General features: G+C 43.9%; 1 protein-coding gene across 3 annotated transcripts in view; it reads left to right on the top strand.

The window, feature by feature from the left end:
• The window catches only part of LOC139553631 (cysteine-rich motor neuron 1 protein-like), a 53,086-nt gene that overhangs the window by 15,062 nt on the left and 14,358 nt on the right, over nt 1-23,666 (top strand). For all 3 annotated transcript variants that reach the window (XM_071366176.1, XM_071366175.1, XM_071366174.1), the window contains 5 exons: nt 839-1,081; nt 6,626-6,805; nt 15,175-15,378; nt 16,952-17,080; nt 19,504-19,657. In XM_071366176.1, coding sequence (XP_071222277.1) covers nt 839-1,081; nt 6,626-6,805; nt 15,175-15,378; nt 16,952-17,080; nt 19,504-19,657 — 910 coding nt within the window. The remainder of the gene's footprint in view (nt 1-838; nt 1,082-6,625; nt 6,806-15,174; nt 15,379-16,951; nt 17,081-19,503; nt 19,658-23,666) is intronic.

Below are 23,666 nucleotides of genomic sequence, written 5' to 3'. Positions count from 1 at the left end.
TATGCATAACAGTGGCACGGTTGAACCAAAATAAGCAGTGGTTAAGGATTGGGTAATCCAAGCTTCGTAAGGTAGCTACTGTCCTTCTACAATATGAGACAGAGGGGAACTCCACTTTTCTTTTCCTGAAAGTGTCCAAAGTACAACCCTGTGCCCCCTGCACTCCCTAACCAGAGTATGAAGACCATTATGTTGGCTCTGGCATATCAATAGACAAACACTTCCTGGTATGCTAAGTGTAGTGTGATTTCAAAAATAAGGCTCAGGGTAGGATAAAAAGTCTGAGTAAAACATGGCCTTGTATTAATGGCTGGTGAGATGGAGAGCCTGTTTGGATTGAGAGCTGGATCCAGTGGGTGGGCAGGCAGGGATCAGGAAAGGTCTTAGACAGGATGTGCTGAAAGGTGTGTCGTGTCTAGAGACGAGCATAGCTCTCACTCTCCGTCCTAACAGGAAGCTGTAAAGCTGTCACGGAGTGAAGGGGATCTGATGACTGCAACATGAGCAACACTGTTCCACTAACACTGTATGCAGGCCAGGGAGCCCCACTCCTCTCCCCCCTTTTCCCCTGCCACCTAGCAAACAGTGTGGGCACTGTTGTAGCCTGGAGCTGGGTTGAAGGTGGTGTTACAGCATGCCTTACAGAGGCTTGTTATTGTATGTGATTGACTCTGTGTGTGTGTGTGTGTGTGTGTGTGTGTGTGTGTGTGTGTGTGTGTGTGTGTGTGTGTGTGTGTGTGTGTGTGTGTGTGTGTGTGTGTGTGTGTGTGTGTGTGTGTGTGTGTGTGTGTGTGTGTGTGTGTGTGTGTGTGTGTGTGTGTGTGTGTGTGTATTTCAGAGGAGCTGAAATGTGCCGCGACCACATGTCCTGCCCTGCCGGTGCCTTCCTGTCCTGAGGGCTCGGTTCTGACCAAGAACTACACTCCCCCTGCTGGCTGCTGCCCCACTGTGCCCCCCCAGTGCACCTGTGACCTCCGGGCGTGCCACAAGCCCCAGTGCCCCTCCGGCCAGAAGACTGTACCACTCAGTCAGGCCACCGGCAAGCCAGGAGACTGCTGTGACATGTTTGAGTGCCAGAAAGGTAACGTATATAACCGTAGCAAGCCATGAATTTGATGAGAGAAGTGGTGCTGGTGTGAAATTTAACTCCTTTTTGGAGGTGATTCTTTTAATCAGAACACAGTTTTTCCCCCAAAGTCCCAGTTTACCAAATGTTCTGTGATGAAAAGGAGAGTCACTAAATAGATGGTAATTTGTTGTCCAAATAAATTTTTCTGGGGTATAGCCGCAAATAATCTCAACGCCACAAGGCATATTAAACATAATGGATCTCATTATGCATATTGTGTGTGTGAAGCGTGCTCGCAACTGGTGTTCTCACCCTCTGTGTGTCTGTGTGTGTCTGTCTGTGTGTGTCTGTCTGTGTGTGTGTCTGTCTGTGTGTGTCTGTGTGTGTCTCTGTGTGTGTCTGTCTGTGTGTGTGTGTGTGTCTGTCTGTGTGTGTGTGTGTGTGTCTGTCTGTGTGTGTGTGTGTGTGTGTGTCTGTCTGTGTGTGTCTGTCTGTGTGTGCCTGCCTGTGTGTGCCTGCCTGTGTGTGTGTGTGTGTGTGTGTGTGTGTGTGTGTGTGTGTGTGTGTGTGTGTGTGTGTGTGTGTGTGTGTGTGTGTGTGTGTGTGTGTGTGTGTGTGTGTGTGTGTTTGTGTGTAGTTGGTAGTGTGGTAGTTCGGTCAGTTCACTCTCCTTCTCCAAAAGCACATTCACAGAAGCACACAGCTAATCAACCAGCCAGCTAGTCAGGGAGAGAGGGAGAGGAGCAGGGAGGGTGACTGAGGGGGGACCTGGACCTGGCTGTTTACTCTGCGCTCCCAGCAAATATTTGCTGTTTTACCAACAGAATAAATTGTGTAGTGTCAAAGAGTTCCTGCTTGGTCACATATCCAAAAGGAAAGGTTCAACAGTTAATTGATGGGAATGCTTTTTATGTGCTCCAGTCTTCCAGGGGGAGTGTAGTTGAGTCAGGCAGGCCGGCAGGGGCTGAATGGCGGCTGCAGAGGCTAGGGAACCAGTGTTTTGATAACAAGTGTCTGCTGCTCTTTGGGTCTGGACTGCATGCCCTTTGTGCCTCCCCTACTGGCAGTTAGCTCTCCATGACTGCGTCCACATTAGAAATCACACAGAGAGGGACTGGGGATGAAGATATGGCACATACCCCCCTAGTATCCCCCAAGACCTCCCCAGAAGCTCTTTGGGGATATGTGTTGGGTGCAGTGGTGATTTTAGCATGTAAATATTGGTGGGGCAAATGCAAATATGCATACCAGCAAAGCCACCTCACAACACAACACTAAACAATACATGAATTGCACTATAACGGTGACAAACGGTTCCCACAAACTATTAGGGCCTATATAAAGCTGTCCCAACAGCAGAGCTTTATTTTCAGCATCATGGAGTGAATCCTTACCACTGCTACACCTGACTATCAGCGGAGCCTTGTCTGACAGCGAAACAGTTCATTCACCTCACTTAATGCCTTTTAAAAAAAGATGATATGGCTGACTTGCTTAAACAAATGTGATTTCTACTGACAATTGAGATGTACAAACTATGGCTTAAGGGAATGATGAGCGGATGAGAGGTAATCTGTAATTTCGATTAAGATATTAATGCGTGAGCTAAGACGTACGTAGTCAATATAACTATTTGTTCAGCACTTTTGAAATGTACAGCGACAGAATTCAGAACATGAGCCGTTCTTACAGTATTCTCCTTGTACACCAAGTCAGAACCCTAGTATAAATAAAGGGGGCATAGAAGCAGACACTGAAAGCTTTTACAATAATCAAGGATGACATTTCTCTAACACAGGCTGTAGGCTACATGTACACCACCAAGTTAGTACAGTATGATAAGTTGTAAGGGAGAAAGAGACCAAAGTATTAGAGTGAGGCACATGGCCTACTAACAGCTTACTACACACCATTTACACAGTATTAATTTCTTAGCTACAGTATACATATCTCCCTAGCATGTTATACATAATTTATGCAGCAGCATACAATACATTTTTGGAATCACCTTGTTGTGCTGTCTTCACTTGAACAGAACGGTGGTGCGGCGGTCTTTCTTGTGGGCAAATTTTGTCATCAAAGTCAGGCATTCTCTGGATTTATGGTCTTTTCAAGACAACTGGGAACTCTGAAAAAACAAGATTGAATCAGGACGTCAATGATCTTCAGGTCAGAGCTCTAAAAAGAGGCCAGAGATCCCGACTTGGAATTCCAAGTTGGATGACCGTTCAAAACATATTTTCCCAGTCTGAGCAAATTTTTTTCACAGTTCCCAGTGATTTTGAACATGGCAGAAGTCATGCTGGATTGATAGCATGCCCAATGTATTCAACCTTTGGTGTTGCATGTGAATGTTTATCCTTTTAAGCTTGGAAAAGAGACCCTTAAACCCAGACTTGGACCACACACCCTCTCCACTGAATAGCAGGCTAGTGATTGCTTTGCAATTTGCAATTTCCAACTTGTTGTGTAATGTTTATGTCCAATGGCCGATGAGCACCGATATATTTTATCTATAATTTCTCTTCATGTGACAAGGCTTGAAAAATATTTTCCAGTAGATTGTCAACTTGATTCATTATGATGACTGCTTGTCTAGCTTGCTAGCTAAGATTTTGAAAGTATGATGTTGACATGATCAGTCCAATCAAAGCTATGGTAGATATAACGTGATTTGACGTCATTTTACCTGTGGCCAATGACCTTAAGCCTTCTTGGATGGGCGCTTCTAATGTAAATCTATGGCAGCACCCAAAGGGCTTAAATTTTCGAGCTCTACCCAGTAGATTTTGTGGTGACGTAGTGTCCACATGAGTGACAGAACACTGAGCCAATCATGATGCAACTAGAGAACATTACCAACTCCTATGCTCTGTATTTTCCGCTGGCTGCCTCACCACCACAGAAAGCACTGAGCTAGGCTGAAATGGTTTTTATGTGGCTTTATTAACTCAATTTTTTTTTTTTACATTGTTTGCAAACTGATATGTGGCATGTATTAATGCCAAAATAACATACAAAACAGGCAACAACAACAAAACAATTGTTTTTTGTTTTGTTATTTTTTGCTAAACAGGTGGGGCTCAAAATTAATGACTGTTCACTAATGGTTGGGTTTCTCACAAACACTAAAGCCCATCCACAAAACATATTAAATTATAATCAGGTTCATTAATCACAACGTTTGGGATTCCTAGAGTATTTTGCAATGGAACATATAATAGTACCCAACTTTCAGTGACCTAAGGCATTGAACAAATATTTTTACAGACCAGAGGTTGGCTTTTGGTGGGTATTTGGTCAGTGTCAGTGTACAGAGTCCTATGACAATGGGTCTGACCTGTGTGTTTTGGCCATGTTTGACGAGACGTTTCCAGCTCTGGCTGAAGAATGGGTCTGGGTGGCTGGGCAGGAGCTGGCATGGCCTTCCTGACCTGATGTCATCTGATATTACAGATGGTTCCAAACGACCGTTTTAACAGCAGCCTACTGTTTATCAGCCCTTCGACGAACAAACAGTATGGACTTCATCGCGTGTAGCATTTAGGTTTAACCACAACTTGATGTAGACTAGTATGGTACTTGCTTTCCAAGAACATTAAAGCTGTGAACTTGAATCAAGCTCTACAACCACACAAAGTGTCTGGCAATTTTAATCAAGAATGCATGGTAGAAGTCTTGATGTGCATTATATGGGAGGAAATTGGATTAATTAATTAATTAGTTAATATGCTGAGACCTTTCTGCTCCATTGAGAAAATTCCCTCAGATTTTTTGTTTATAATTTGGTTTTACATTTTTGTTTGCTGGAAGAGACGGTCACACCATGTCGAATGTAATGAATGTTTTAGGGTGGGCCAAAGTCAGGGTTTCATGCAGGGGCGCAGTCCAAACCGCCTACCCAACGCTCGGAGGCTTCCTCGTGGTCCTAAAGCACACCGTTGCCTCGTTTTGTATCACATTCTAATGATAAAACTGGGGTGGGACAATGTCCCCCACGTCCCCAGTGAAAGTTGATCCCCTGGTTTTATGGCACATTCAGCCCCAACCACTATCACATCCTCAATTAGGATAGGACTTAGGAATCAGAAAGCATGAATGGAATGTAGAGAGAGAGAGAGAGAGAGAGAGAGAGAGAGAGAGAGAGAGAGAGAGAGAGAGAGAGAGAGAGAGAGAGAGAGAGAGAGAGAGAGAGAGAGAGAGAGAGAGAGAGAGAGAGAGAGAGAGAGAGAGAGAGAGAGAGAGAGAGAGAGAGAGAGAGAGAGAGAGAGAGAGAGAGAGAGAGAGAGAGAGAGAGAGAGAGATCCCTGCTTTACTTTCAACTCAGTTGGCCCACCTGCTTTGTATTAGAGTGCAGGGCTGGTCCAGAGGGCAAGGAGAGGGGTCAGAGCAGTGCTCTACCAGGGTATGGTATACAGATGGAAACCTTAGTGGGGCTAGCTACATCTGTTAGCATCTGGGCAGTTATTTACCCCTCCTTCCCCTCCATGGCATATCTGACCATGACTTGTTTACATAATCACTCTCGTGCAGTAGCTAAATCGTCATGGTTTTGATGAGAAGTTAATGTGGTCTTTCAAGACCCTGAGTCATAGGCATTGGCAGTGAAAGTGTCAAAGACAAATGGCTGTGCTAATCACTGAGTTAGTTTGTCAACATCCCCTCTTGTTTATTTGACAATAATACAGAACACATTTTAATGAAATTATGGACATTTAAATGATGGGACTTTAATAAACTAAATAGAGAATGGGCTTGTTCTTCACCTCTCGCACACACACACACACACACACACACACACACACACACACACACACACACACACACACTCTCTCTCCCGGAGTGTTCCAGGAGCATCGCGTGCAGTGAGCGGACAGTTGTGTCTGCGAGGCGGCTGCTCGGGGCTTGTTATGGGTCTCTAATGATCCGTACGGTAGTCATTGTTCTATGGGCCGGCGTTTGGAGACAGACAGCTTAGGTTTCCGGTACTTACGCTGGCTTTACTGGGCCTGTCTGCTGTCTGCATCCCAGCTCTCCAGACCACATTGTACCAGCACAGTCTGCTGCTGTTTTCTTTTACCCAGCGCTGGGATGAGCTGAGCTACGCCGCGAGTGCTGTCTCCACCAAGACTTCACAAATCTCTGCTGAATTCCACCTAATGGAGCTGGCTTCATTGTCTAATGCTGTTGGAGCCCAGTGCCCAGGGCTCTCGGCTCCACACGACTTTACCACAACACACTGCTCTTCCATCCACAGCTAGCTACACTGTAATTATTGCTTCATTCTGTACACGGATACAGAAGCAACAAACTCATTCTGTCCCGGGTGGATAATGTATTTTATACCAAATGGATGGTTTAGCATAGTATGTTAATTATTTAAATGTTTTAATTTAACCCTTATCTTACCAGGTAAGTTGACCTGCAACGACCTGGGAATAGTTACAGGGGAGAGGAGGGGGGATGAATGAGCCAGCCGTTAGTGTATGTTAGCCATCAAGAGCCCTACATATCGTTCAGGTTGACAGCATCTGTTTCCTCTTCCACTTTTCCCAGGTTCTCCCAAGTGTGTCCACAACGGGAAGGAGTTTTCAGAGGAGGAGGTGTACCGTATGGACCCGTGCTGGCTCTGCCAGTGCCGAGGAGGGATATCCTTCTGCTCCAAAGCAGAATGTGCGGAACTCGACTGTGAGAACTTCTACATCCCGGAGGGAGAATGCTGCCCCGTATGCATAGGTACACACATCAAAAGTTAAACAACAGTATAAAAGATATAGATGTTTTATAGATAAGTGAGGTTTTGTATGACACGACTAGATTTGTGGAGGTGAGCTGACACAGTCAGGGAGGCCGTTTGTGATTTGTGTTGATTGTGGCCAGACTGGCAGGGGAGGCACTAGGGAGGCACTAGGGAGGCAGGGGGGCAGACGTATCGAGCACATAAGGCTTTAGTACACTCTCCCAGGGCACCCAACACACCATACAATGGCCATACCTTAATCGCTTCCATTTACATCCAGCTCGACTCAAGAGTCATTAACATGCTTCACATACAAGGACTGGTCAAAAGAATTAGCAATGTCTAGGAAGTCAGGAACATAAACCTCCTTTGAGTGACTGCTTTGGCTTCATTATATCTGGTAGCCTTAATGGAGGGAGACATGTTTGTACCTGACCTCCTCACTAAAACACATGTCCTCAGAGGCAGGTAAAAACACTGGTACCTGCGGTTGGAGCTGTTGAAAGGGTTTGGGCAGCGCATGTGGACAAATGACTGTACGTAACAATTTCAAAGATTTCACTGAGTTACAGTTCATATAACGAAATCAGTCAATATAAATAAATTCATTAGGCCCTAATCTATGGATTTCACATGACTGGGATTACAGATATGCATCTGTTGGTCACAGATACCTTTAAAAAAGTATGGGGGTGGATCAGAAAACCAGTCAGTATCTGGTGACCATATTTTGCCTTATGCAGTGTGACAGATCTCCTTCGCATAGAGTTGATCAGGCAGTTGTGGCCTGTGGAATGTTGTGGAATGTTGTCCCACTCCTCTTCAGTGGCTGTGCGAAGTTGCTGGATATTGGAGGGAACTGAAACACGCTGTCGTACATTTTTAGCTTCCAGGAATTGTGTACAGAGCCTTGCGACATGGGCCGTGCATTATCATGCTGAAACATGAGGTGATGGCAGAGGATGAATGGCACTACAATGGGCCTCAGGATCTCGTCACGGTATCTCTGTGCTTTCAAATTGCCAACGATAAAATGCAATTGTGTTCATTGTCCATAGCTTATGCCTGCCCATACCATAACCCCTCCGCCACCATGGGGCACTCTGTTCACAACGTTGACATCAGCAAACTGCTCAACCACACAACACCAACACACACACCAACACCATGCCATCTGCCCGGTACAGTTGAAATTGGGATTCATCCAGGTAGAGCACACTTCTCCAGCGTGCCAGTGGCCATCGAAGGTAAGCATTTGCTCTCTGAAGTCGGTTACAACGTCGAACTGCAGTCAGGTCAAGACCCTGGTGAGGACGACAAGCATGCAAATGAGCTTCACTGAGACTATTTCTGTGCAGAAATTCTTCAGTTGTGCAAACCCACAGTTTTTTATTTATATATTTTTTTTTCATTTATTTTTTATTGAACACACACAGGAATGGTGTATAGGTATAAAAGGCAGGTATACAATTTTTATCTAAACATAAAAGAGCAGACAGAAACAAAAAGACCCAGAGTTCTGGGTACAAAACAAATATTACAAAACAAGACATACAGAACAAGGACAGGTAGAAAGAAAGAGGGTAGGTGTCACCCCCCACTTATTCCCCCCCTTTATCCCTCCCCCACTTCTTCCCCCCCTTTATCCCTTCCCCTTATTCCCCTCCCAACTGCTCGGGTGGCGGTGCGAGCACATGCTGCCCAAAGGTGGATTAAAATATTACAATTGAGAGTGCGTTAAAAAGTACAAATTCACAGCGCCGAATGGTCCAAGTAAGAGAGGAAAGGCTGCCAGATTTGATCAAATGTTGATAATTTATTGTTCAGAGTATATCTAATCCTTTCTAAGTGTACAGTGTTTGCCAATTCGCTGAGCCATAATTTGGTAGTGGGCGCTTCCCTCTTTTTCCAAAACAACAAGATTCGTTTTTTTGCCGAAATGAGACTGTAAGAGATGAGTTGTTTTTGAGGGTTGGTTAATCCGTTTAGGGAATCAGACACTCCCAGGATTATCAGAAGCGGGTCTGGGTCAATTGAAGTCTCCAGAACTTCAGAGAGGATCCTAAAAATTCCACACCAGTAACCATACAAGCTAGAGCATAGGGCAAAGCAGTGGAGTAGTGTACCCTGTGCAGCCTGACATTTATCACACATAGGGGATGTATCAGGAAATATCCTATGCAGTTTGGTTTTGGAATAGTGTAATCTGTGTAATACCTTGAATTGTATGAGACGATGTCTGGAGTTAATGGAGCAGGTGTGGATATACTACAAAGACGGCTATGTAGCCAGCTAAGATCAAACAAATCAAACTGTTGTACTGTAATGAAATGAAATGTAATACTACCTGTAATACTACCTGTGGAGCAAAGCGGAATGCAACTACTCGCTCCAAACCAAACCGGAAGTGCGTATCGTAGAGGGAGAGGCAATAGAAGTGTTGTTTCTTGTATTATTGTCTTTTGTGTCTTTAGAGGACTGCTTCACCTTAATGTCCCCTTTCCCTTTTCTTCTGTCCTTATTTTGTCCCACTTTGTCCCTTCTTTGTCCCTTCTTCTCTTCTGCCAACTAGACACTCCTTGTTAGCTAGCTAGCTTCTTTCAGGAATGTCCCTAGCAACTGCCTAGCAACAGGTAAACAACTTAGCTAGCTAAGAAAACAGTATAATTTTATGAAAAATTGTTACTTTTTCAAAAGCCTTTCTTCTTTGTTTGCTGCTTGTTTGGTCTCCTATTCAGTTTGCAGTTTTCTTTTGATTTTTTTTCGATGTACTTTACTCTAAAAAAACATTTAAATTTCAATATTTGTAGGAGCTCATCTTTTCAGCTGCTGCTGCTTAATTCGGAACTCCGGAACACAAATATACTCCAAGCTATCTTCCCAGTCTGCCACCGAAATGTCAGTCCCTAGTTCTTCCTCCCATTTTGCCTTAATGGCATCTGTAGAAGGTGTGCTAACCGATTGAAAAGCATCATATAAACGAGATATCAGTTTGTCTGAGGTGGGGGATGTTTTTATGCATCCGTCAAACATGGAAGGCTTAGCGTTCCCAAATGTTGGGAGGTGTTTTCTAACATAGTCTCTGATTTGTAGGTATCTGAAAAAGTTACTTCTGGGAAGATTATAAGTTTCCCTCAGCAACTCAAAGGAAGCAAAGGTCCCCTCTATATATAAATCCCCTATGGTATTTATCCCCAACTCTCCCCATTGCTCAAAGGTGTTATCAAGGTTAGAGGAGGCAAAGGAGGGGTTCCTGGCAACAGGGAGCATGAATGACATTGGTCTAAGCTCAAAGTGGGTTTTAATTTGCTTCCAGATTCGGACTGTGCTATGTATAATAGGATTGTTACGATAAAGTGACCTCTCCAAATTGACAGGCGACAAAATCACAGCACCAATAGAGAAGGGGTGACACTCCTCCCGCTCCATACTAAGCCAGCTGGGTGACGGACGTGCGTCATCCAGCAAAAACGTAACAGCGCGGAGGTTAGCGGCCCAATAATAAAATATAAAATTTGGGAGAGACAATCCTCCTTCCATTTTGGATTTGCAGAGGTGTTTTTTACCTATCCTGTGTGTTTTATATAATCCCAGATGAAAGGATTGATAATTGAGTCCAGTTGTTTATGAAAGGATTTAGGTATGAATACTGGGATGTTCTGGTATAGGTAGAGCAGTTGTGGGAGGAAGACCATTTTAATGGCATTAATTCTTCCGAGCAGAGAAATTGGGAGAGTTCTCCAAAATTGTATGTTTGTCTTGAGTTTTTGCATCAGAGAGGGGAAATTCTCTTTAAATAGTAAGGAGTATTGTTTGGTAACAACAATTCCTAGATAGGTAAATTTTTCTGAAGATAACTTAACTGGAAGATGTTCTAGCCAGGAGGTGTTTTGTAACCGTATGGGCATTAATTCACTCTTGTTCCAATTTATTCTGTATCCCGAGAAGATACCAAACAAATTAATCACATCAAGAATAGCTGGAATACTAGCTTGGGGTTCTGTTACATAGAGGAGAATGTCATCTGCGTATAGGGAAATCTTATTTAGAGTATCTTTAGTATTATAGCCGTGTATTGCTGCATCAGATCTAATCGCCTGAGCGAGAGGTTCAATGATTAGGGCGAAGAGCATAGGCGACAGCGCACAACCCTGCCTTGTCCCTCTGTAGAGGTTAAATCGGGGCGACAATGATTGGTTAGTGAGTATTCTCGCACAGGGGTTCCTATATAAAAGCTGGATCCAATTTATGAACCCATCTCCAATATTACATTTCTGTAGGACTTTGAATAGATAGGACCACTCAACTTGGTCAAAAGCCTTCTCGGCGTCAAGAGATATAACGGCAAGGTCCACGTTTGGTAACCTCTGAGAATACATAATGTTGAAGAGGTACCTGAGATTGAAGAATGAGTTTCTGTTCGGGATAAAGCCGTTCTGGTCTGAATGGACCAATTTGCCAATTAAAGTGATAAGCCTGTTAGCCAGGGTTTTTGCTAAAATCTTTTGGTCTGTATTAAGGAGGGATATTGGTCTGTATGACCCTACCTCTTCCGGATCTTTACCCTTATTATGTATAATTGTAATGAATGCTTCATCCAAAGTAGATGGGAGAGCTCCATCCTCCTTGGCCTGAACCAACATTTTGTGCAGGTAGGGAGAGAGCATGTTGCTGAATGTTTTATAGAATTCACCAGGGTATCCATCTGGGCCCGGGGTCTTGCCACTCTTTAGAGTTTTAATTGTTTCTCGAATTTCTTCAAGAGATATTTCCTTATTCAGGAAGTTAGAATCTTCCTGGTTCAGGGCAGGAAGATTACAGTCCTCCAAAAAGTTTTGCATAATTAAGGGGTTAGGATCTGCTTTAGATGTATATAGTCTCATAAAACTGACGGAATCTGTCATTGATGTCTTTGGGGGAAGAGAGTAATTCCCCAGATGCAGATTTAACTTTGTGAATCATTCGGTCACTCACATTTTTTCGAAGTTGTCTGGCGAGTAATTTGTGTGGTTTGTCACCAAACTCAAAATATTTTTGCTTGGTGTAGAGAAAAGATTTAGCAATTTTAGCTGAGAGAATCTGATTATATTCAAATTTTAAAGAGGTAATTGTTTTATGTTTCTCCATAGATGGATGTCTAGCATTCTCCCTATCCAGTAAGTGAATTTGTCCCTCCAGTTCTACCAATTTTCCCCTGTTTTGCCTACTCCTGGCAGTCTGATAGGAGATGATACAGCCTCTCAAATAAGCCTTAAGTGTTTCCCACAGTAATGCTGGGGAAGTCTCTGTGTTGTCGTTGGTATCAAAGAAAAATGTAATTTGGTCTTTAAGATGTTCACAGAATGTTGGTTCTGTGAGGAGCTGAGGATTTAACCTCCAGACCCTCTCGTTTGGTACGATGTCACCCAATCTCAGGGAGAAGGTGAGTGGACTGTGGTCCGAGATTATAATATCATGATACTTCACATTACAGGTATAGGGGAGTAGTTTAGCATCAACCAAAAAGTAGTCAATTCGAGTATAAACATTGTGAACATGAGAGTAAAAGGAGTATTCCCTACCCGTAGGGTTAGTGGTCCTCCATATATCAAATAAGTTAGAATTCTTTATGTAGGTATTCAAGAATTCACTTGAATAGGAGGTGGGGGTTCGCCGGGTAGAGGATCTGTCCAAATATTGGTCTAGCACACAGTTAAGGTCCCCTCCAATGATCAGGTTAGTATGGGAGATATCTGGAATCAGGGCAAGGACTCTTTTGAAAAAAGAGGGGTTATCAATGTTTGGCCCATAGATATTCAGTAGAGTTACAGAAGTAGAGTGGATCTCTCCTATTACGATCACATAACGACCCTCTTTATCCACAATAGTGGTTTTATGTAGAAAGGGAATTCCTTTCCGTACCAGAATCGCTGTGCCTCTCGTTTTGGCAGGCAAACCCACAGTTTCATCAGCTGTCTCAGACGATCCAGCAGGGGAAGAAGCCGGATGTGGAGGTCCTAGGCTGGGGTGGCTACACGTGGTTTGCGGTTGTGAGGCTGGTTGGACGTACTACAAATTCTCTAAAACGATGTTGAAGACAGAGAAATTAACATTCAATTATCTGGCAACAGCTCTGGTGGACATTCCTGCAGTTAGCATGCCAATTGCATGCTCTTTCAAAACTTGAGACATCTGTGACATTTAGTGTTGTGTGATAAAACTGCACATTTTAGAGTGGCCTTTTATTGTCCCCAGCACAAGGTGCACCAGTGTAACGATCATGCTGTTTAATCAGCTTCTTGATATGCCACACCTGTCAGGTGGATGGATTATCTTGGCAAAGAAGAAATGTTTACTAACAGGGATCTAAACAAATGTAAATGTTTGTGATCTTTTATATCAGCTCATGAAACAACACTTGACTTGTTGCGTTTATGTTTTTGTTCAGCGTATAATGGTGACGGTGGTGGCCAGATCTGTCTGACTGTGTTTTTGTAATTGATCAGACACATGAGAGGGAGGGAGACATGGAGGTTATTGGAGGTCAGTGTTGGAGGTACACCTGGAATGTTCAGCCCCTGAGATGGTGGGGAATGCTTTCATCTTGTACCCCTGCTTGGCCAAAGCTCCAGTCATTGAGGAGGCTATAGTCAGGGTTATTGTGGTAAGCTGGGGGTGGCACCTGGTTCATGGACGTTATTAAGAGGAACCTCCGGTTCTGTACCTGATAGCTGTCTCATTTACAAGGCACAGCTGCATACCTGTTCTAATCCTTTTCGTAGGCTGGTCAAGTCACCTAAAACCCTAAAAGTGCTTGAAGGCTTGTGTGTGAGTGCAATACAATGTGTATTTTTAGGCTCACTATTGATAGTGTGAGAGATGGATAGAAAGAGAAAGAAAGGGATAGATAGAGAGGAAAGCAGAACTGCTTCATATTCGTGGTAATCACACCCAGATGGAGGAATCACAGCAGCCAAATCTCTGCTGGAATCAAATCTGGCAAATAGGACGTTGGCCGTAGGGATACCCCCCTTCTTCACCACGCACACACACACACACACACACACACACACACACACACACACACACACACACACACACACACACACACACACACACACACACACACACACACACACACACACACACACACACACACACACACACACACACACACACACACTACCCTCAGATCACCTAACCAATTCCACCTCACACTGCTGCTGTGGTAATGGCCTGCCTCTGTTACCAATAAACAGTTGAACAAAAAACAATTATGGTTATTTAAACCCTTAAGTCATCAGAACAGGTTCCCAGAATTCTAAGCACAACGTGTTTTCTGGGTTGCCTCTTAAACAGTTGGCTTTATTATGTTGCTGTTCCTAGACTTCAAACAAATGGGTAAAACCGCATGTTATGCATGAAATGCTCTTAAATGGGATTTGTGGCTTTGGAGTGAAATTTTTGACGGTGAACCCTGAACTGGTCTTTGGCCTTCGGGGGCACGGGTGAAACTGGATCTGTGTGACATGCACATGGCTGAGGGTAACTCCTCTTAAAGGGAATGACTGGACACTGCAGAGACAGGAAATTAGTTATGTCTGTCTTGCTTTTAATTAACTAATCTCGCTCCAATATGAAATGCTCCGATCCCATGCTCTTCCATCTAGCTCTAATTACGTACATTATACATTAGACCTACACTATATGTACATTAGATCCCTGTACAGTTTCTTTACATCCTCTCTGACTCCTTTAAAGAGCTTTGGAGTGTTCTTCCACCAGTTTTGGTGGCGGCCAGTTTCTCCTGGTCCCTCCAGCAATATCCTGCTTCCCACACCTCTGATTCCACCCAGTACTTTGTTAACTCAATTACGTGGATATGTACATACAATGAGTATACAAAACATTAACAACACCTGCTCTTTTAATGACAGACTGACCAGGTGAATCCAGGTGAAAGCTATGGTCCTTTATGAATGTCACTTGTTAAATCCACTTCAATCAGTGTAGATGAAGGAGGAGACAGGCTAAAGAAGGATTTTTAAACCTTGGGACAATTGAGACATGGATTGTGTATATGTGCCATTCAGAGGGTGAATGGGCAAGACTACATTTAAGTGCCTATGAACGAGGTATGGTAGTAGGTGCCAGGTGCAACCTGTTTGTGTCAAGAACTGCAACTCTGCTGGGTTTTTCATGTCCATGCCCCGACGAATTGAGGCTGTTCTGAGGGCAAAACATTCCTAATGTTGTGTGTCATACAGCATATGTACCACACAGCATTTACAAGTAAGGATGGTATACCAAATAGCACAGTATAGTTCCCACACTTCTCTCCTTCTGATCCCAGCCTCTATCTGTGTCTCCCTCTCTGTGTGTCCAGATGTGGAGCTCCTGTCTATGGATAGCACGGAGGCCAGCTGCTGGGTGAACAACAAGCTGCGTGGCCACGAGGAGCAGTGGAAGGAGGATGACTGCACCTTCTGTCAGTGTGTGGATGGAGACCCTCACTGTACCGCCATGGCCTGCAAACAGAGCTGCCAGAACCCAGTCAAGATCCCAGGAGAATGCTGCACCTTCTGCGAGGGTACGGAGAGAGAGAGCGAGACACACACTCAAACACAGTCGCACACACACGCGCACACACACACACACACCTGCTTCATAAATGTATGATCATACTGTACCTAATCACATACAGCATTGAAGTAGTTGGAGATTTAAGTTTGAAAATAGCAAGGAACAAGTCCAATTTTAGCATGTTCTAGACATACCCCTTATTGTCAAAAGCAACCAATGTCCTCATAAGGAAATATCTGACGTCGCACTTCTCCAGAAGCTTAATATTACATGTGCAAGCAATTGACATACCATACGTTTTAATGGTAGATTGAATGTTCCTTTCATCTAGCCTAATAGGGCAGTAAAGACTGTATAATATAATGTATACTCAGTTTTTAATCTAATAACATTTTTGAAAGCACAACAACTTCAATGTTTCTGATGTTTAAGGATCAGGGGCACCATAAATTGTATCTGTCATTCCATTGAGCTCTTCATATAGCCAACGTAGTGTATCTGCCAAACTGCTGTCATAAACAACTTACAACTCGGCAGCTGATTTTCAGGAAAACACCCCCATTAATGCAACCCCCTCAAATGTCAATGTAGCTATATCAGATGTGCAACAGATCCATGTACAGTACGTCCGCCAATTGACGTCTTCATCTGTAAATGGAACAATTCCTACTTCGTTGGGCCGAGCTACAATTCAGTTGTGTTTTACAATACAGTCACTTTGAGCTTAGAACCTGACTGGTGGAGCAGAACTGTAGCCTCTCCCCCTGCAGCTATGTGGAGGCCATGTTGGTGGCTCATTAAAGGGGAGGCCGCACAGCATTCTTCAGCTGCAGGCTCCTTTGTTATTTTTTATTGGTCCAGCCTGCAAAATGAGACCCACCTGCATGAGGTGCAGCTTAGACTAAGGGCTTAAGGCTGCTTAATTGGAGTGGATCACTGTTTTTTTGTGAGCATAATTAGTTACAGCTTGTTTGGTGCTCCTCCCACTGAACGTGGCAAGATAATGGGCTCGCACCCAGACCCTCACCTTAACATCCCCTGGTTGTGGCTCGTACATGTGTGACCCAGGCCAGCAGAACACCTCATCGCTGACCGGCTCCAGTGAGGATGAGGCCCTGACCAGGGCCAGAAGCCCTCTGGGTCTGTCCAGTGCCAGCCTCTGACACACCAGACTCCCACATAGGGCCTCCCCTGTTAGGGGAGAGAACCAAGGCAAAGGGTGCTCCTGCACTCCAGGTCATTTAGACAACATGTGAGGTGCTCATTCATCAGAGCCAATTGATAGAGAGCACCTACAGTATCTGCTGTAATGGGCCTGCGTTTATCTCTTATCACAGCACTCTCTGATGGGAGCAACGTGAACACTGAACTATTTATGTTGGCATGGAGATAGATGTGTAACATTGCGTGTGTCTAAATGTATGTTTCTTTACTCTGAACTCTCAATAAAGCCTCATTTCAAAATAGTATGACATGTCTGTGAGTGTTATAGGCTTCATAGTGTCAAGTATAGTATGGCATGTCATAGAGAGTTATAGCAGCATCATATGAAGGTTATAACCTACTGTTCTATCTCACAGAGCCTTCGTATGAGACAGTGAGCCCCATGCTGTGTCCTCGTCTGGAGAACTGCTCTCGATCAGGGAAAGACTGCCCCTACGGCTTCCAGCAGGACAATAACGGCTGCCTGCTCTGCCAATGCCTCAACCGTGAGTCCCATACTGGATGTAAAGGGTTAAACCCGGTTAAACACACACTGTAAACACACACACACACTGTAAACATACACACACCGTAAACACACACATACTGTAAACACACACACACACTGTAAACACACACATACCGTAAACACACACACAAACTGTAAACACACACATACCGTAAACACACACACACTGTAAACACACACACACACTGTAAACACACACACACACACCGTAAACACACACATACTGTAAACACACACATACCTTAAACACACACGCACACTGTAAACACACACATACCGTAAACACACCCACACTGTAAACACACACACACTGTAAACACACACATACCGTAAATACACACACACTGTAAACACACACATACCGTAAACACACACACACACACTGTAAACACACACATACCGTAAACACACACACACTGTAATCACACACACACTGTAAACACACACATACCGTAAACACACACACACTGTAAACACACACACTGTAAACACACAAACACTGTAAACACACACACTGTGAACACACACACTGTAAACACACACGTACCGTAAACACACACACACACTGTAAACACACACATACAGTGGGGCAAAAAAGTATTTAGTCAGCCACCAATTGTGCAAGTTCTCCCACTTAAAAAGATGAGAGAGGTCTGTAATTTTCATCATAGGTACACTTCAACTATGACAGACAAAATGAGAAAAAAAATCCAGAAAATCACATTGTAGGATTTTTTATGAAATGATTTGCAAATTATGGTGGAAAATAAGTATTTGGTCAATAACAAAAGTTTATCTCAATACTTTGTTATATACCCTTTGTTGGCAATGACAGAGGTCAAACGTTTTCTGTAAGTATTCACAAGGTTTTCACACACTGTTGCTGGTATTTTGGCCCATTCCTCCATGCAGATCTCCTCTAGAGCAGTGATGTTTTGGGGCTGTTGCTGGACAACACGGACTTTCAACTCCCTCCAAAGATTTTCTATGGGGTTGAGATCTGGAGACTGGCTAGGCCACTCCAGGACCTTGAAATGCTTCATACGAAGCCACTCCTTCGTTGCCCGGGCGGTGTGTTTGGGATCATTGTCATGCTGAAAGACCCAGCCACGTTTCATCTTCAATGCCCTTGCTGATGGAAGGAGGTTTTCACTCAAAATCTCACGATACATGGCCCCATTCATGCTTTCCTTTACACGGATCAGTCATCCTGGTCCCTTTGCAGAAAAACAGCCCCAAAGCATGATGTTTCCACCCCCATGCTTCACAGTAGGTATGGTGTTCTTTGGATGCAACTCAGCATTCTTTGTCCTCCAAACACGACGAGTTGAGTTTTTACCAGAAAGTACTATTTTGGTTTCATCTGACCATATGACATTCTCCCAATCTTCTTCTGGATCATCCAAATGCTCTCTAGCAAACTTCAGACGGGCCTGGACATGTACTGGCTTAAGCAGGGGGACACGTCTGGCACTGCAGGATTTGAGTCCCTGGCGGCGTAGTGTGTTACTGATGGTAGGCTTTGTTACTTTGGTCCCAGCTCTCTGCAGGTCATTCACTAGGTCCCCCCGTGTGTTTCGTTTTTTTTTTGCTCACCGTTCTTGTGATCATTTTGACCCCACGGGGTGAGATCTTGCGTGGAGCCCCAGATCGAGGGAGATTATCAGTGGTCTTGTATGTCTTCCATTTCCTAATAATTGCTCCCACAGTTGATTTCTTCAAACCAAGCTGCTTACCTATTGCAGATTCAGTCTTCCCAGCCTGGTGCAGGGGTACAATTTTGTTTCTGGTGTCCTTTGACAGCTCTTTGGTCTTGGCCATAGTGGAGTTTGGAGTGTGACTGTTTGAGGTTGTGGACAGGTGTCTTTTATACTGATAACAAGTTCAAACAGGTGCCATTAATACAGGTAACGAGTGGAGGAGAGGAGCCTCTTAAAGAAGAAGTTACAGGTCTGTGAGAGCCAGAAATCTTGCTTGTTTTGTAGGTGACCAAATACTTATTTTCCACCATAATTTGCAAATAAATTCATAAAAAATCCTACAATGTGATTTTCTGGATTTTCTTTTCTCATTTTGTCTGTCATAGTTGAAGTGTACCTATGATGAAAATTACAGGCCTCTCTCATCTTTTTAAGTGGGAGAACTTGCACAATTGGTGGCTGACTAAATACTTTTTTGCCCCACTGTACTGTAACTTGCTTAAAATGACGATTCCCTGGCACGTTATCTCCATAACACAAACATAAGCACACACACTAAGAAATATCTGTCGCACCTCATGTGTTTCCATGGCTGTGTAGTATTTTGCCGTTTTAAGTTGTAGGAATTCTAAAATGAAAAACCCTAATGCAAACTAACATGGTGTTGATGGTAAGATGACCTCCATGTGAACTGTTTCAGATGAATCCTGCCCTGACCTGGGGACATATTGCTCCCTGCAATGCCCCATGGGATACGAGAAGGATAACTTTGGCTGCGAGGTGTGTGAGTGCAGCTCTCCAATGCCCAAGTGCCGACCCCTGACCTGCAGCAAGACCTGTCCCTACGGATATGTGTAAGTCCTCTGGATGGTCTCCACATCTTCAAGTTAAGCACTGCTCATGATTCACCCCTTAGTTTCCACGCTGATCAAAGGCTGTTACAGCCCCATTGGTTACGACTGAAGGCCAAAGCCTGAAGTAATGGTGATTTGTCTGGTTTATTATTGACATGGGCCCTAACATACAATCCGGCCTCTCGTTAGCTGGAAAAACACTATGTTTCTACTATGTAGTAATAAATAGGCCTCCTCCTCTCATTGTTTGTTTTGTTCAGTCATGTATTTTGTAATGATGTAGACTTCAACTGTGTAAACGCTTTTAGTTTGATTTTGGTTATTTGACAAGTGCGCTACTACTCACACTGTGAAATCTTTGGCTCTGGCAATGGAACACAAGCACTGTATCTTGGCTGACAGGACTATCAGACTCTGTAAAAACATGACTGTAGATCAGTGTGTACAGACAAGATCATCATTCTCCAGGTGGAGTAGTTGGCAGGGTGCAGTGCCAGGTCTCACTGGGCAGAGAGGAAGTATACTGTTACACACCTGGCAGCCTCACCTTCTCCCCACCTGCTCAGATCTAAAGGGTCAATCAGGGCCAATCAGAGGCCAATTTGTGTCTCTGTGTGACCAGTGCAGTGTCTGGTGCTTCAGCCCCTCTACCCTTTCCCCCACACTTTCATTTCATAAATCATCTTTCCGTCTCAAAACAACGATCAAAAACATATCCGCAAAAAAGCGGCCTCTATGAAGTGTATACAGTAGGATTCTTCTGGTATCTGAACCATGCTCTCTGGAGCCTCCGCTCAAGATAGGCCTGATATGTCTGCACAGGATATAGTCAGAAGAGAGTCCCCCCGAGGGGGAAGAGGAGCAGGAAGCATTCATAAGCACCCGTTCAGGGCCGGCTTCAGAAGCCTGAATCCTTGATGAACCAACCAATGCATCAATCTTCTAGCAGAGTGCTGCTCCTATAATGGACTAGTGAGAAGATACAAAGAGGTGGCACAGAGACGGCTTTGTATAAATTGGCTGCATTTATAACCTGTACAGAGAACTCAACTATATAATTTGTTGCCTCAAACACTATCCTTGCTATGTATGAACAGTCCAGTTCTCTTATCTCCATAGGGTAGAGGGGGACATCATGTAAGCAGTGAGCAGTGGGCTGTCAGAGTGGGTAAGAGCCCTAAAGGTGTGTTTACATTGACATTTGGCATAGTTGAGCGCCTTCGGGAAGGACACAAAGGGGGACTTAAAGCGTTTCCCCTCCTCAATGGGTCTAAATCATCATCGGACCTGATAGGACGTGCACGGAATTCTCCTGTTGCCAAGCACGCTGGAATTTGTGCAGAGCCAGCAATCCCAGCCCCAGAGCCCAGCACTGTGCACGAAATTCCACACACCACCTTTAAACAAAGCCCAGTTACCAAGATGGCCAGACTCTCTGTCTCTGTGTTTGTACACTGAGGGCCCAGCCAGCTCAAAGCTCAGCCTGGCCTCTCCATACTGTCATTACTGCTGAATCAGTAGAGATGTGACCAGTGCTAGTGGCAGGGCATTGTCTTCGACTGCCTCTGGGGGCTGTAGTAGAGCAGGTCGAGAGCTTCAAGTTCCTCGGTGTCCACATCACTAAGGATCTTTCATGGTCCAAACACACCAACACGGTGGTGAAGTGGGCACGACAACACCACTCAGAGGCTGAAAGGTTTTGTCATGGGTCAAGATCTTCAAAAAGTTCTAAAGCTGCACCATTGGAAGCATCTTGACTGGCTGCATCACCACTTGGTATGGTAACTGTTTGGCATCTGACTGCAAGGCGCTACAGAGGGTAGTGCTTATGGCCAAGTACATCACTGGGGCCGGACTCCCTGCCATCCAGGACCTCTATACCAGGCGGTGTCAGAGGAAGGCTCTAAAAATTGTAAAAGACTCCAGCCACCCAAGTAATGGACTGTTCTCTCTGCTACCGCACGGCAAGCGGTAGCAGAGAACCAACAGGACCCTGAACAGCTTCTACCCAAGCCATAAGACTGCTAAATAGTTAGTTAATTAGTTAACCAAATAACATTGGTGTAAAAAGTGCTCAACTGTCATACTTCAGTAAAAAGTAAAAGTAAATACTATATATCAAATTCCTTATATTAAGCAAAGCAGACGTGACAATTTTCTTGTTTTAAAATGTATAGACAGCCAAGAACAGACTCCAACACTATTTGCAAACACAGCATTTGTGTTTAGTGAGTCCGTCACATCAGAGGCCGTAGGGATGACAACACATAATATTGATAGGTGCATGAAATGGACAATCCTAGTCAGTTGCACAACTGAAATGTATCTACTGCATTTAATCCAACCTGGGGGCCTGGGGGAACAGTGGATAACTGCTTTGCTCAGGGGAAGAATGACAGATTCTTAGCTTGTCAGCTCGGGGATTTGATCCAGCAACCTTTCGGTTAGCGGCCCAACGCTCTAACCACTAGGCTATCTGCTGCCTGAGCATTAGAAATATAACGAGTACTTTTGGGAGTCAGGGGGAATGGATGGGAGTAAAAAGTACATATGTTCTCTAGGAATGTAGTGGAGTAAAAGTTGTCAAAAATATAGATAGTAAAGTACAGATATACAAAAAATGTACTTAAGTCGTTTTTAAGTATTTTTACTTAGTTACTTTACATCACTGCCCAATAGCTACCGAAATATCTGCATTGACCCTGCTTGCACTAACTTTTTTGATTCATCACACACGCTGCTGCTACTGTTTATTATCTGTCACTTTATTCCTAGTTATATGTATATATATATATATATTACGTGTTTTACTTTTCTATTATTTCTCTATTTTCTTTATTTCTGCATTGTTGGGAAGGGCCTGTAAGTAAGCATTTCACTGTTAGTCTACACCTGTTGTTTACGAAGCATGTGATGAATAACATTTGATTTGGGTTCATTTCCTGTTTTATTTATGTGGCCTACAGAGACTAATAGTGTAATTAATCCAACCTAACGGAATCCATGTTTAATTGAAAAAGGCCTTATGGGTTCCAGGTTCCAGAAAAAGAGAGTATGGGAGACACACAGAGAACGAGACAGAGAGACTGGAGTTGTAATAGATGAACCCATCTGGATCGGGCATTTCTCAACCTGCTGCTCATCTATGTTTTATGACCTCTATATATGGATCCTACTAGGTCACATGCTCTGTGTCCGTTCCTAACTCATCTATGTTTTATGACCTCTATATATGGATCCTACTAGGTCACATGCTCTGTGTCCGTTCCTAACTCATCTATGTTTTATGACCTCTATATATGGATCCTACTAGGTCACATGCTCTGTGTCCGTTCCTAACTCATCTATGGTTTGTTTTTTCTCTGCGTGTATCTTCCTTAGCTTTCGGCCAATCAGTGGGGGTTTAGTTTAATTTCAGAAGCCGCTTAGATTGTCTCTCAAACTCTTCCGGAATTGTTTTTCCAGTGTCATCCCTGTGTCTACTCTGTTTACAAATCTGTTTGTCATCAAATCAACCATGATGAGCTCATAGTTAATGGAGAGCAGGGCCCTTCAGTCTCTACGTTCCTTAATCAACCTGGCTGCATTAATATCATCTGGCCCTGCTCTGGACCTCGCATGTCAGCCAAAGGCTTTGGTAGCAATACAGTAGCAATCTGAATAGGTTGAATCAAATGGAAAGCATCTGAATTTGCTTTAAACCCAGTGCCCTAGACTCTAGCATTGGTATGGTGTGTGTGCCGTGCACCATGGGGCTCTCACGTGTTCCAGGATGCTGCTTTTATCAGGCCTCTTCAAAGCCAGCTAATATAGCAGGGGGAAAACAGAACCATATGTCTATTATACCAGACCTGACCATCTGGTTCCACGGTAGTACTCCACCAGACCACTCACAAGACCACTGGCTATTGAGCTTTCATTCAAATATGAGTTTAATATGCCCCATTTGAGATGTAAAATGGCATTCTTATTGTTCCCTCTCTCATTACATATCTGATAGACATCTGTG

This window comes from Salvelinus alpinus, chromosome 25 (assembly GCF_045679555.1).
Source record: "Salvelinus alpinus chromosome 25, SLU_Salpinus.1, whole genome shotgun sequence".
NCBI lineage: Eukaryota > Metazoa > Chordata > Actinopteri > Salmoniformes > Salmonidae > Salvelinus > Salvelinus alpinus.
This window is presented reverse-complemented; position numbering and strand designations above follow the sequence as displayed.